General features: G+C 36.3%; 1 protein-coding gene across 1 annotated transcript; it reads left to right on the top strand.

The window, feature by feature from the left end:
* The first annotated feature begins 3,117 nt into the window (after positions 1 to 3,117).
* On the top strand, positions 3,118 to 14,490 carry LOC132559440 (uncharacterized). The gene is made up of 2 exons (XM_060224059.1): positions 3,118 to 3,346; positions 13,961 to 14,490. The coding sequence occupies exons 1-2, from the start codon at positions 3,118 to 3,120 to the stop codon at positions 14,488 to 14,490; spliced, it is 759 nt and encodes a 252-aa protein (XP_060080042.1).
* Position 14,491: the final 1 nt, after the last annotated feature.

Below are 14,491 nucleotides of genomic sequence, written 5' to 3' on the forward strand. Positions count from 1 at the left end.
AAAACTATATAGTTAACGAATATGTTTTTAAATGAAAAAAAAATCGAAATTCGAAGATGATTTCCAAGAATAAGTAAAATTTCGCTGAACACAAGTGATAAACATTTGACATACATGGAAGTGATTTTGCTTTCTATTTTATAATTTATATTCAATGTTCTGTATGATTACGAATATCATAACACTCAAACTGTGGTAAAATGTACACTTTGGCAGGAATTTTGTGGTCAAAAACAATCTATATAATACTTGTACTAAATCTATATACGAGTTTGAAAAGAAAACATATTTATTTTGAGAATATTTCAAATAGTCCTTATAAAGCAGATACTATTTTTGAATCAAAAGAAAGTTCTTAAACTATTGACATGTTAGCATTTTTAGGAATCTTAGATGTTTGAAATTATCTTTAAATTACAAATAGTATACTTTTGTGGGTTTTCAAGAGAAGTCACTTTTGATTGATTTGGGAATCGAAACGACGCATATTTAGAATTTTCGCCTGAAAAGCAGTTACAAAGTCACACGCCTTTGTCTTTTTTTCTTGAAGAGAGATAAATGTGTTGTAGATTACAAAATGTAAGCTTTTGAGGACTATTGAAATATAGAAAACACATTATATACTATAGGTCATGAACAAAAGAAAAATGTATGATTTTGAAAGTAAAGGAACGTATAAAAGTTCCTGTTTTATTTAATGCTCAGCTAAATACTAACAATTATTCCATTCTGTGCGATTACAAGTGATTAAACTTCCGTGAGTTTTTTTAATTTTATTTTTTTTTCAAAATAAGTACACTTTCGATTGATCTAAAAATTAAAGCGACAGATTTTTTAATCTTTGTCTGAAAAACCTTTGAAAGTTACACCCCTTAGTCTTTTCTTGTACAGAGATAAATGTTTTGTAAATTTCAAAATATCAACCTTTGAAAATTATTGAAATATAAGGCACATATTATAAAAGATAGATCATAAACTTTAGTATTATTTACAAAATGAAGGAGGGTGTAAAATGTGAATATACTTTTATTTGATTGCGATATACATGCATATACTAATGTGAAATTCTTATGCCATATATTTGTTTCTATTCTGCCGATTTGCTTCTACATCAATTAAATGCATAGCGCTTTGATTCAGTGTCATTCAGTTTTATGCTTTCTTTTTTATTCTTCATTCGTTATAAAAATGAACATGTATAATATTGAAAATGATAATTGTCTCTGTGCTAAATATTACGCGTGATGAAATGCATTTTATAAAGACTCTCTGACGCCCGAAGTACAAATGTAAAGAACTCTCTACGGGTACCCAAGTATTTATTGAGCAGGTCATAATTGTGCAGCAAAGTAAAAAAAAAATCTTTTCGTGTTCCAATCAGGATTTAAACCAATGCATGATTGTGAATGATACATTACATTAACATATCAATGAAAACGTGGTTTACACGTTAATTTCATTGATGGTGTCAAATAAACATCGTCCGAGTACCCAACCGCGATTTATGGTCTTAAAGGCCTATATACAATTCATAACGTAATTATCTTTCCGTCCATTGGGTTACGTGACATTAAAATGGAACAGCATTAATACTGCTCAGAATATATCGCCGGTGCAACCTTTTCCCTTATACATCTGTCCGTGTAGTATGTACGCCACTCTTATTGTACTCCACACCACCAGTAACCAAAGTATACGTCAAAAAAATGAGCATGGATATTATTCTTTTTTGACATCATAGAACTATCGCTATTCTTTATCCTTACGATGTATACTGAATACATCCTTCAGAAAAAAAACAAAATAGAAAATAACAAGAAAATATACTTGCGGAGTGTACACAATAACGTTGTAATCAATATGATTTCATTATGCTGATACCTTTAACTACTCTTATTAACGGGGAACTCAGGAGAAGCATTAACACCAATGCAAAAGGTCATTGTCCCTTAGGAATACTAAGAGTTTGCCTGATTTATCAACTCAGATCACAAGGTTTCCTCGTCGTCGCAGATTTTACAGCCTCAGATCTTATTTTATCCACAGGCAAACGTTCTCATCAGCCAGCCGTTTGGTCTTTTTATGAAACTCTCAAATATTTCGTCCGAAAAATATCTTTTTTTCTTGTAATTACCATAATATTGATAGTGCTTAACAAGAAGAACCTTTATTTGATTTTTGTTAACCGGTCTTTTTTCAAACCGTGCATCTGTTAATATTGTTTTTTTATTATCTGTATTGACTTACGCGACACTTCCTGAAGTTTGGTTTGGTTTTCTTTGTCAGACCTATCAACGGTTATGGTCATATAAGACATTCAATGGGTTGCGCCAAGTATTACGATTTCCTTGCAAGACATTGACAACTGACAGGTGCAACACATAGTTGCGATAGATGCAGGTTAACGAATATTATAAGGAAGTTTCATGGTCGTCATAATGATCTGAATACATTCTTTCACCACCTTGTGCGATATGAGTGTTTGCCGATTGTTACACGTCGGGGATTCTATTTTTATCAACCCCGGTTTCTTTTGAGAACGTGATATTACTCTCTTGGATTGACCAAGATTTACATCCCAGGCGATATATACATATATATATACGTCTACTTGACGTCCTAAACTTCTCAGATATATGAAATTAGAAAATTGGGGCTAATGCATGGTCCTCTCTAGATTTTTGTGTTTTCTTTCGCTCATTTGGATTTTCCTCATTTAGGCTTTAACATGTAGGCCCTTGATGTAGTTAAATTCATTGTTTGGCTCTATTGTTTCTAAGTCTAACTTTGTATTTAATGGTTTTCTTCCGGTGTGTCTCTTTTGTACAGTCGTACTTGATACTTGATCACAAATTCAAAAAAGAAAGGAAATAAAAAAGAGCCAGGTATAGAATCTTATTTTTAGTTTGTTCTTGAGACTGTTCAGTTGTTCATGCTCTTTTGAACACTAACATCAATATGAAATCCATATCTTTCATTCTCCCCGTTTGGATTTTCTCTCCTTGTTTTATAGCGAGAGAGTTATATAATTTAAAGCGGCCATATACTTCATGATATGTCCTTATCTACGTGTCCTATATCTAAACATGACCTCTATCTGTGCCGAACTTCACAGCCATGGCTATCGTTCTGGCATCAATATATTTGCTTTCCCTTTACTTCTTTCTCTTCCAATACCAGGCATGTGCAGATAAACGGATACTTCTATCCGATCCGAATTACGTGATTCACATTGAGTCCAGTCTTGCTGAACTAACTGCCAAAGTATACGCTCTCCAGACTGAATTCAATACGCAACAGGACACGTTGGATACTCTAGAGATGAAACTTCCCAACACAGGTAACTGTGTCATATTCAATATTTATCACATTGGTGGTTTTTGTCCGAAATCTATAGGTATAAAAATGAGCATTCTATGTAAAATACATATATCAGTCTGCATTCTTTCTTATCGTTCAAGCTTGAGCTAAGGTTTCTGTAGACATGGAGTTGGTGTCTGCACCTCATTCTGCTGACATTCCAGCATAAAATGTAGTCTGACATTACCGTTATTTGCCCGACATGGAATCTAGATAGATACTGTATAAGAATTGTCAACATTCACTTTGATGTCCTTTGGATATAGACCAATTTTGATATTGTGATATCTGACTTTACTGACACTTGACATTCAGGACATCCCATCAGATACAATCAAACTGGACATTAACGCACGACTTTAAGGACATATCATATTCAAAGTGAACCCTGTCTTAACTGACATCTGGCTATAACAATACATGACCTTAAGAACATCTTGTAACATACTTTGAAATTGACACCTCACTCTCAGAACAGTCCATGGTAGTAAAGTAAAAACAGGAGTTAACTAACACCTGATCCTCATGACATTTTGTGATATATACAGTAAAACCTCATTTAACTGACTCCTGACTCTCAGGAATTCTGTGATATATACAGTAAAACCTCATTTAACTGACTCCTGACACTCAGAAATTCTGTGACATATACCGTAAAACATTATTTAACTGACTACTAGCTCTCAGGAATTCTGTGTTATATTTATTTAAACCTTATTTAACTGACACCTGGCTTTCAGGACGTTCTATGATATGCACAGTAAAACCAAAATTTGCTGACACTTGACTTTGATAACATCCTGTCATAAACAGTAAAACCAGAAGTAACTGACAACTGACTTTAATGATATCCTGATATATACATTAAAACCTAATTTTACTGACACCTGACTTTAATGACATTCTGTAATATACAGTAAAACCTGACTTTACTGACACCTGACTTTAGTGACATCTTGTAATATACAGTAAAACCAGGTAAAATGACACCTTACCTTAATGACATTCTGTAATATACAGTAAAACCAGGTAAAATGACACCTTACCTTAATGACATTCTGTAATATACAGTAAAGCCCAACTCTGCTGACACCTGACTTTACTGACATCCTGTAATATACAGTAAAGCCCAACTCTGCTGACACCTGACTTTAATGACATCCTGTAATATACAGTAACACCTGACTTAACTGACACCTGACTTTTATGACATCCTGTAATATACAGTAAAGCCCAACTCTGCTGACACCTGACCTTAATCACATTATATAATAAACAGTAAAACCAGGTTTAACTGACACCTGACTTTAATGACATCATGTAATATATAGTAAAACCAGACTCTACTGACACCTGACGTTTATGACATCCTGTAAAATACGGTTAAACCTGAATTCCTGCCACCCGACTTTCATGACATTCTGTAATATACAGTAAAACCTGACTTTACTAACATCTGACCTTAATGACATCCCGTAATATACATTAAAACCTTACATTCATGGCCTTAATGACATCCTGTAATATACATTAAAACCTGACTTTACTGACACCTGACTTTAATGACATCCTGTAATATACAGTAAAACCTGACTCTACTGACACCTGACTTTAATGACATCCTGTAATATACAGTAAAACCTGACTTTACTGACACCTGACTTTAATGACATCCTGTAATATACAGTAAAACCTGACTCTACTGACACCTGACTTTAATGACATCCTGTAATATACAGTAAAACCTTACTTTACTGACACCTGACTTTACTGACAACCTGTAATATACAGTAAAACCTGACTTCTGACACCTGACTTTAATGACAACCTGTAATATACAGTAAAACCTGACTTTACTGACACCTGACTTTAATGACATCCTGTAAGATACAGTAAAACCTGACTTTACTGACACCTGACTTTACTGACAACCTGTAATATACAGTAAAACCTGACTTTACTGACACCTGACTTTAATGACAACCTGTAATATACAGTAAAACCTGACTTTACTGACACCTGACTTTAATGACATCCTGTAATATACAGTAAAACCTGACTTTACTGACATCCTGTAATATACAGTAAAACCTGACTTTACTGACACCTGACTTTTGTGACATCCTGTAATATACAGTAAAACCTGACTTTACTGACACCTGACTTTAATGATATCCTGTAATATACATTAAAACCTGACTTTACTGACACCTGACTTTAGTGACATCCTGTAATATACAGTAAAACCTGACTTTACTGACACCTGACTTTAATGACATCCTGTAATATACAGTAAAACCTGACTTTACTGACACCTGACTTTAGTGACATCCTGTAATATACAGTAAAACCTGACTTTACTGACACCTGACTTTACTGACATCCTGTAATATACAGTAAAACCTGACTTTACTGACACCTGACTTTAATGACATCCTGTAAGATACAGTAAAACCTGACGTTACTGACACCTGACTTTACTGACATCCTGTGATATACAGTAAAACCTGACTTTACTGACACCTGACTTTAATGACATCCTGTAATATACAGTAAAACCTGACTATACTGACACCTGACTTTAATGACATCCTGTAAGATACAGTAAAACCTGACTTTACTGACACCTGACTTTACTGACACCTGACTTTACTGACATTCTGTGATATACAGTAAAACCTTACTTTACTGACACCTGACTTTAGTGACATCCTGTAATATACAGTAAAACCTGACTTTACTGACACCTGACTTTAATGACATCCTGTAATATACAGTAAAACCTGACTTTACTAACATCTGACCTTAATGACATCCCGTAATATACATTAAAACCTTACATTCATGGCCTTAATGACATCCTGTAATATACATTAAAACCTGACTTTACTGACACCTGACTTTAATGACATCCTGTAATATACAGTAAAACCTGACTCTACTGACACCTGACTTTAATGACATCCTGTAATATACAGTAAAACCTGACTTTACTGACACCTGACTTTAATGACATCCTGTAATATACAGTAAAACCTGACTTTACTGACACCTGACTTTAATGACATCCTGTAATATACAGTAAAACCTTACTTTACTGACACCTGACTTTACTGACAACCTGTAATATACAGTAAAACCTGACTTCTGACACCTGACTTTAATGACAACCTGTAATATACAGTAAAACCTGACTTTACTGACACCTGACTTTAATGACATCCTGTAAGATACAGTAAAACCTGACTTTACTGACACCTGACTTTACTGACAACCTGTAATATACAGTAAAACCTGACTTTACTGACACCTGACTTTAATGACAACCTGTAATATACAGTAAAACCTGACTTTACTGACACCTGACTTTAATGACATCCTGTAATATACAGTAAAACCTGACTTTACTGACATCCTGTAATATACAGTAAAACCTGACTTTACTGACACCTGACTTGAATGACATCCTGTAATATACAGTAAAACCTGACTTTACTGACACCTGACTTTAATGACATCCTGTAATATACATTAAAACCTGACTTTACTGACACCTGACTTTAGTGACATCCTGTAATATACAGTAAAACCTGACTTTACTGACACCTGACTTTAATGACATCCTGTAATATACAGTAAAACCTGACTTTACTGACACCTGACTTTAATGACATCCTGTAATATACAGTAAAACCTGACTTTACTGACACCTGACTTTACTGACATCCTGTAATATACAGTAAAACCTGACTTTACTGACACCTGACTTTAATGACATCCTGTAAGATACAGTAAAACCTGACGTTACTGACACCTGACTTTACTGACATCCTGTGATATACAGTAAAACCTGACTTTACTGACACCTGAATTTAGTGACATCCTGTAATATACAGTAAAACCTGACTTTACTGACACCTGACTTTACTAACATACTGTGATATACAATAAAACCTGACTTTACTGACACCTGACTTTACTGACACCTGACTTTACTGACATTCTGTGATATACAGTAAAACCTTACTTTACTGACACCTGACTTTAGTGACATCCTGTAATATACAGTAAAACCTGACTTTACTGACACCTGACTTTAATGACATCCTGTAATATACAGTAAAACCTTACTTTACTGACACCTGACTTTACTGAGAACCTGTAATATACAGTAAAACCTGACTTTACTGACACCTGACTTTAATGACAACCTGTAATATACAGTAAAACCTGACTTTACTGACACCTGATCCTGTAATTACAGTAATGACATCCTGTACATATACAGTAAAACCTGACTATACTGACACCTGACTTTAATGACATCCTGTGTGATACAGTAAAATGACTGACTGAATTTAGTTTTAATATAGTGAAATAATGTGAGTGATGGTATATTGTGATACCTTTAATGTTGGTGACTTATAATGTGATGTGACAACCTGTAATATACAGTAAAACCTGACTTTATGAACCTGACTTTATGACATCCTGTTGACGTAAAACCTGACTTTACTGAGGTGACTGTATAATGTTACTGACGGTATAATGTAATGATACAGTAAATGTGAGTGATTTACTGTGAATTTATGTGAGTGACCTATAATGTGATGACGGTAATGTGACCTGACGATATAATGTGAGTGACGGTATAACCTGACTGACCGTATAACATTTGAGTGACGGTAAATGTGAGTGAAAATATTAGTGACGGTATAATGTGAGTGACGGTATATTTGAGTGACACCTGTTGTATACAGTAAAATGTGAGTGAGTATTATATGTGACTTTGAGTGACACTTTATAATGATATAATGTGAGTGATGGTGAATGTAATATACAGAAAAAGGTGACGGTATTTTGAGTGACACCTGACTATAATGTGAGTGACTTTATAATGTAAAACCTATAATGTGTGAGTGACGGTATAATGTGACTGACGGTATAAAATAAGTGACGGTATAATGTGAGTGATGGTATAATGTGAATGACGGATATAATGTGAGTGACAGTATAAACCTGAATGAAAGTGACGGTATAGATTGTTGTGACGGTAAAATAATGTCAGCGACGGTATAATGTGAGTGATGGTAGAATGTGAGTGACGGTATAATGTGAGTGATGGTATAAGGTGAGTGATCTTAGAATGTTGGTGCCGGTATAATGTGAGTGATGGTATAATGTGACTGACAGTATAACGTGAGAGACTTTATAATTTGAGAGATGGTATGATGTGGGTGACGGTACAATGTGAGTGACGGTATAATGTGACTGATGATATAATGTGAGTGACGATATAGTGTTAGTGAGTATAATGTGAGTGATAGTATAATGTGATGGTGAGTGAGGGAGAGACGGTATAATGTGGTGACGGTATAATTTGAGAGATGGTATGATGTGGGTGACGGTACAATGTGAGTGACGGTATAATGTGACTGATGATATAATGTGAGTGACGATATAGTGTTAGTGACGATATGATGTGAGTGACGGTATATTGTGAGTGACGGTCTAATGTGACTGACGATATAATGTATAATTTGAGTGACTTATAATGTGAGTGACGGTATAATAGTATAAGGAATGTAATGTGTGACGGTATATGATGTGAGTGATGTATAATGTGAGTGACGGTATAATGTGAGTGATTGTATTAATTTGAGAGACGGTATGATGTGAGAGACGGTATAATGTGAGTGACGGTATATTGTGAGTGACGGTATAATGTGACTGACGATATAATGTGAGTGATTGTATAAGGTGAGTGATCGTAGAATATTGGTGACGGTATAGTGTGAGTGACGGTAGAATATTAGTGACGGTGTAATGTGAGTGACGGTATAATGTGAGTGATGGTATAAGGTGAGTGATGGTATAATGTGACTGACATTATAACGTGAGAGACTTTATAATTTGAGAGACGGTATGATGTGAGAGACGGTATAATGTGAGTGACGGTATATTGTGAGTGACGGTATAACGTGTGAGTGAGAGACGGTATAATGAGTATAATGTGAGTGACGGTATAATGTGAGTGACGGTATAATGTGATGTGACGGACGGTATAATGTGACTGACGATATAATGTGAGTGATGATGGTATAAGGTGAGTGATCGTAGAATATTGGTGACGGTATAGTGTGAGTGACGGTAGAATATTAGTGACGGTGTAATGTGAGTGACGGTATAATGTGAGTGATGGTATAAGGTGAGTGATCGTATAATATTGGTGACGGTATAATGTGAGTGACGGTATAAGAATATGTGAGTGACGGTAATAATTGAGAGACGGTATAATGTTAGTGACGATATAATGTCAGCGACGGTAAAATGTGAGTGACGGTATAATGTGAGTGACGGTATAATGTGAGTGACGATATAATGGGAGTGACGGTATAATGTGAGTGACGCTATAATGTAAGTGACGGTATAATGTGAGGATTGATATGATGTGAGTGACGGTATAATGTGACTGACGGTATAATATAAGTGACGGTATAATGTGAGTGATGGTATAATGTAAATGACGTTATAATGTGAGTGATAGTATAATGTGAGTGACGGTATAATATGAGTGATGGTATAAGTTGAGTGATCTTAGAATGTTGGTGACGATATAATGTGAGTGACGGTATAATGTGAGTGATGATATGATGTGAGTGACGGTATAATGTGAGTGACAGTATAATGTAAGTGACGGTATAATATGAGTGATGGTATAATGTGAGTGACGTTATAATATGAGTGATGGTATAAGGTGAGTGAGTGATGGTATAATGACTTATAATGTTGGTGACGGTATAATGTGGGTGACGGTATAATGTGAGTAACGATATAATGTTGGTGACGGTATGTGAGTGACGGTATAATGTGAGTGACGGTATAATGTAAGTGACGGTATAATGTGAGTGATGGTATAATTTGAGTGACCTTATAATGTGAGTGATAGTATAAGGAGAGTGATTTTAGAATGCTGGTGACGGTATAATGTGAGTGATGTTATAATGTGAGTGATAGTATAATGTGAGTGACGGTATAATGTGACTGACGGTATAATGTAAGTGACGGTATAATGTGAGTGATGGTATAATATGAGTGACCTTATAATGTGAGTGATAGTATAAGGTAAGTGATCTTAGAATGTTGGTGACGGTATAATGTGAGTGATGTTATAATGTGAGTGATAGTATAATGTGAGTGACGGTATAATGTGACTGACGGTATAATGTAAGTGACGGTATAATGTGAGTGATGGTATAATATGAGTGACCTTATAATGTGAGTGATAGTATAATGTGAGTGATGGTGACGGTATATGGTGATTGACGGTATAATATGAGTAACGGCATGATGTGAGTGACGGTATAATGTGAGTGACGATATAATGTAAGCGATGGTATAATGTGAATGACGGTATAATGTGAGTGACGTTATAATGTGAGAGACGGTATAATGTGAGAGACGGTATAATGTGAGTGACGGTATAGTGTGAGTGACGGTATAATGTGAGTGACAGTATAATGTAAGTGACGGTATAATATGAGTGATGGTATAATGTGAGTGACGTTATAATATGAGTGATGGTATAAGGTGAGTGATCTTAGAATGTTGGTGACGGTATAATGTGAGTGACGGTATAATGTGAGTGATGATATGATGTGAGTGACGGTATAATGTGAGTGACAGTATAATGTAAGTGACGGTATAATGTGACTGACGGTATAATGTAAGTGACGGTATAATGTGAGTGATGGTATAATTTGAGTGACCTTATAATGTGAGTGATAGTATAAGGAGAGTGATTTTAGAATGCTGGTGACGGTATAATGTGAGTGATGTTATAATGTGAGTGATAGTATAATGTGAGTGACGGTATAATGTGACTGACGGTATAATGTAAGTGACGGTATAATGTGAGTGATGGTATAATATGAGTGACCTTATAATGTGAGTGATAGTATAAGGTAAGTGATCTTAGAATGTGAGTGACGGTATAATGTGAGTGATGATATGATGTGAGTGACGGTATAATGTGAGTGACAGTATAATGTAAGTGACGGTATAATGTGAGTGATGGTATAATGTGAGTGACGTTATAATGTGAGTGATAGTATAAGGTGAGTGATCTTAAAATGTTGGTGACGGTATAATGTGAGTGACGGTAGAATGTGAGTGACGGTATAATGTGAGCGATGGTATAATGTGAGTGATGATAAGATGTGAGTGACGGTATAATGTGACTGACGGTATAATGTAAGTGACGGTATAATGTGAGTGATGGTATAATGTGAATGACCTTATAATGTGAGTGATAGTATAAGGAGAGTGATATTAGAATGTTGGTGACGGTATAATGTGAGTGACGGTAGAATGTGAATGACGGTATAATGTGAGTGATGGTATAAGATGAGTGATCTTAAAATGTTGGTGACGGTATAATGAGAGTGATGTTATAATGTGAGTGATAGTAAATGCGAGTGACGGTATAATGTGAGTGACGGTAGAATATTGGTGACGGTATAATGTGAGTGACGGTATATTTTGAGTGACGGTATTATGTGTGTGATAGTATAATGTGGGTGACGGTATAATGTGAGTAACGATATAATGTTGGTGACGGTATGTGAGTGACGGTATAATGTGAGTGACGGTATAATGTGACTGACGGTATAATGTAAGTGACGGTATAATGTGAGTGATGGTATAATGTGAGTTACGTTATAATGTGAGTGATAGTATAAGGTGAGTGATCTTAGAATGGTGGTGACGGTATAATGTGAGTGACAGTAGAATGTGAGTGACGGTATAATGTGAGTGATGGTATAAGGTGAGTGATCTTAGAATGTTGGTGACGGTATAATGTGAGTGACGGTATAATATGAGTGACGGTATATTGTGAGTGACGTTATAACGTGAGTGACGGTATAATTGAGAGACGATATAATGTTGGTGACTGTATAATGTGAGTGACTGTATAATGTGGGTTACGGTATAATGTGAGTGACGGTAGAATGTGAGTGACGGTATAATATGAGTGACGATATAATGTGACTGAGAAGGTAAGATAGTGTTCTGCCCCTCAGGATATATTAGACACAAAATGTTAAGGATCATAAACATATCTGATTTTTTCAACTGTTAACATATATTGCTTGACAATCCTTGACCACTGTTTTATTACCATTGTATGCACAATAACTTTTCGGTAACGATTTGCCCATACAACCTACATATTTAACATATGGTAAAACCAATCTGTGATTCTTATGAAAGTCTGTGTTGACATCAAATCAATCAAGAGATTCTGTGGGGTTTTGTTTGAATTTCCTGTCAACTTGCATCCTGTTTAAACATTTGTTAGCATGAGACGTCACATGGCAGCTGCAGAGACTGGCCGATAAGTCGAGATAGTACAAGTGAAACAGACAATGGCCGAGCAGTCGAGATGCTACAAGCGAAACAGACACTGATTGAGCACTCTTAATCCTGTAAGCACAACAAGCATTGTGGCTGCACAACCCAATGTGTCGCAGAGTGCCATTTCTCGATTATAAAATAGATTCCAGACGACAGAAAACGTCACTGAGAGACCTCGACCGGCTCTTACTTGGCGAATTGCAAGTTGAATAAAGACTTCCATCAAGCAACTTGAAGAGACGTTGGTGCACAAACAGTATAGAAAAGACTTTGCAGCTCTGGATCATATGTCTTCGACTTACACGGCGTAACCGTATAGTTCACCAGCATTGGGCAGCTGACCATGTAAATTAGCGACTGCGTCAGTGGCGACCTGTTCTTTTCAAGGATGAGTCAGAATATTGTGTTGACTTTCATGATGGCGAGAGGCGTGTTTGGATGTTTGGATGTGATATACCGACTGCTGCGTCACTGAGCATGACCGTTTTGATGGGGGTTCGATAATGGTTTTGGCAGGGATTAGTCTTAACTTGTACGTGATTGAAGGTTGTAGCCTCACAGGTTCACGGTACCAGGATTGAATTCTTCATTCACTTGTAACCAACTTTACGGGTGCCGTCGGCTTTACTGATGGACGACAATGCACGACCTCATAAAGCTAGACTTATAAACGAGTACCTCCAAGCAGCATCTATCGAACGTATGGACTCTTTCACCCGACATTAACCCGATCGCGCATGCGTGTGTCATGTTACTGCAGCGCATTGCCGATCATCCACGGTTTCCTGTCAACCGAAAAGAGCTTGCTGACTCTCTTCTTCAAGACAACGAATTCCTTATATGTCTATACGGTGCCTGATTCGCAGCATTCCAAGCCGATGTCGTGCCGTTATTGGAACCAATTCAGGACAAAAACACTATTGAAGCATTTCGAATTTTCAGCGCCATTAGGACTTCAACTTTGTTTTGGAGGGTTATAAACTTGTTATGTAATCATATACGACACCCTTGAATGAAATTAGTCAAAGTATGTCAAAATCTTAATCTTTTATCTTATATTCTTTTGCCTTTTGATACAAATAAATTTATCTCTAAAAAATGATCCCCAACTTTTTGTGCCAATTATCTACAACATTGGCTTTCTTCGGGAATCTAGTCGTTATGACAATGATACAAATTAAAGCTTTCAGTAAATTGTTTAACCTGACTTTACTGTACGTTGTATTGAAACAATCTTATTCATCCACAGGTGTCGCTGCTGGAGCTCTATATACTGATACAGGCGGGGCTGTGGAGTATGTCTGTATGCCAAATAACCCTGTTCATGAATTTACAGATTACGTTGACAACGACGCACATATGTATGGTGGCTTATACGAGTCAAAAGTATTCAGCGCCACTACCACTGGGGATCGGGCGCCATGCGCCGTTTGTTATGCTACCACTCGAGCATCCAAACTAATGCTGTATGGAAGTAACGTATGTCCTGCCGGTTGGACCAAGGAATACCATGGAATTCTATCATCTGGCTACCGCAACCACAAAGCCGGGACTCAGTATATATGTCTAGACGCTGCTGCCGAGTCCCTAGCTCCGTTTAGTAGTAACGCTGTTGGTAAACTGCTGTACCGAGTTCGCGGGAAGTGCAGTTCTCTCCCTTGTCCACCGTATTTAGATGGCAGGCTATTGTCGTGTGTTGTGTGCACCAAATAAA

Source organism: Ylistrum balloti, unplaced genomic scaffold (genome assembly GCF_031769215.1).
Source record: "Ylistrum balloti isolate Yb309-2 unplaced genomic scaffold, AGI_CSIRO_Ybal_v1 Utg370912, whole genome shotgun sequence".
Taxonomy (NCBI): Eukaryota; Metazoa; Mollusca; class Bivalvia; order Pectinida; family Pectinidae; genus Ylistrum; species Ylistrum balloti.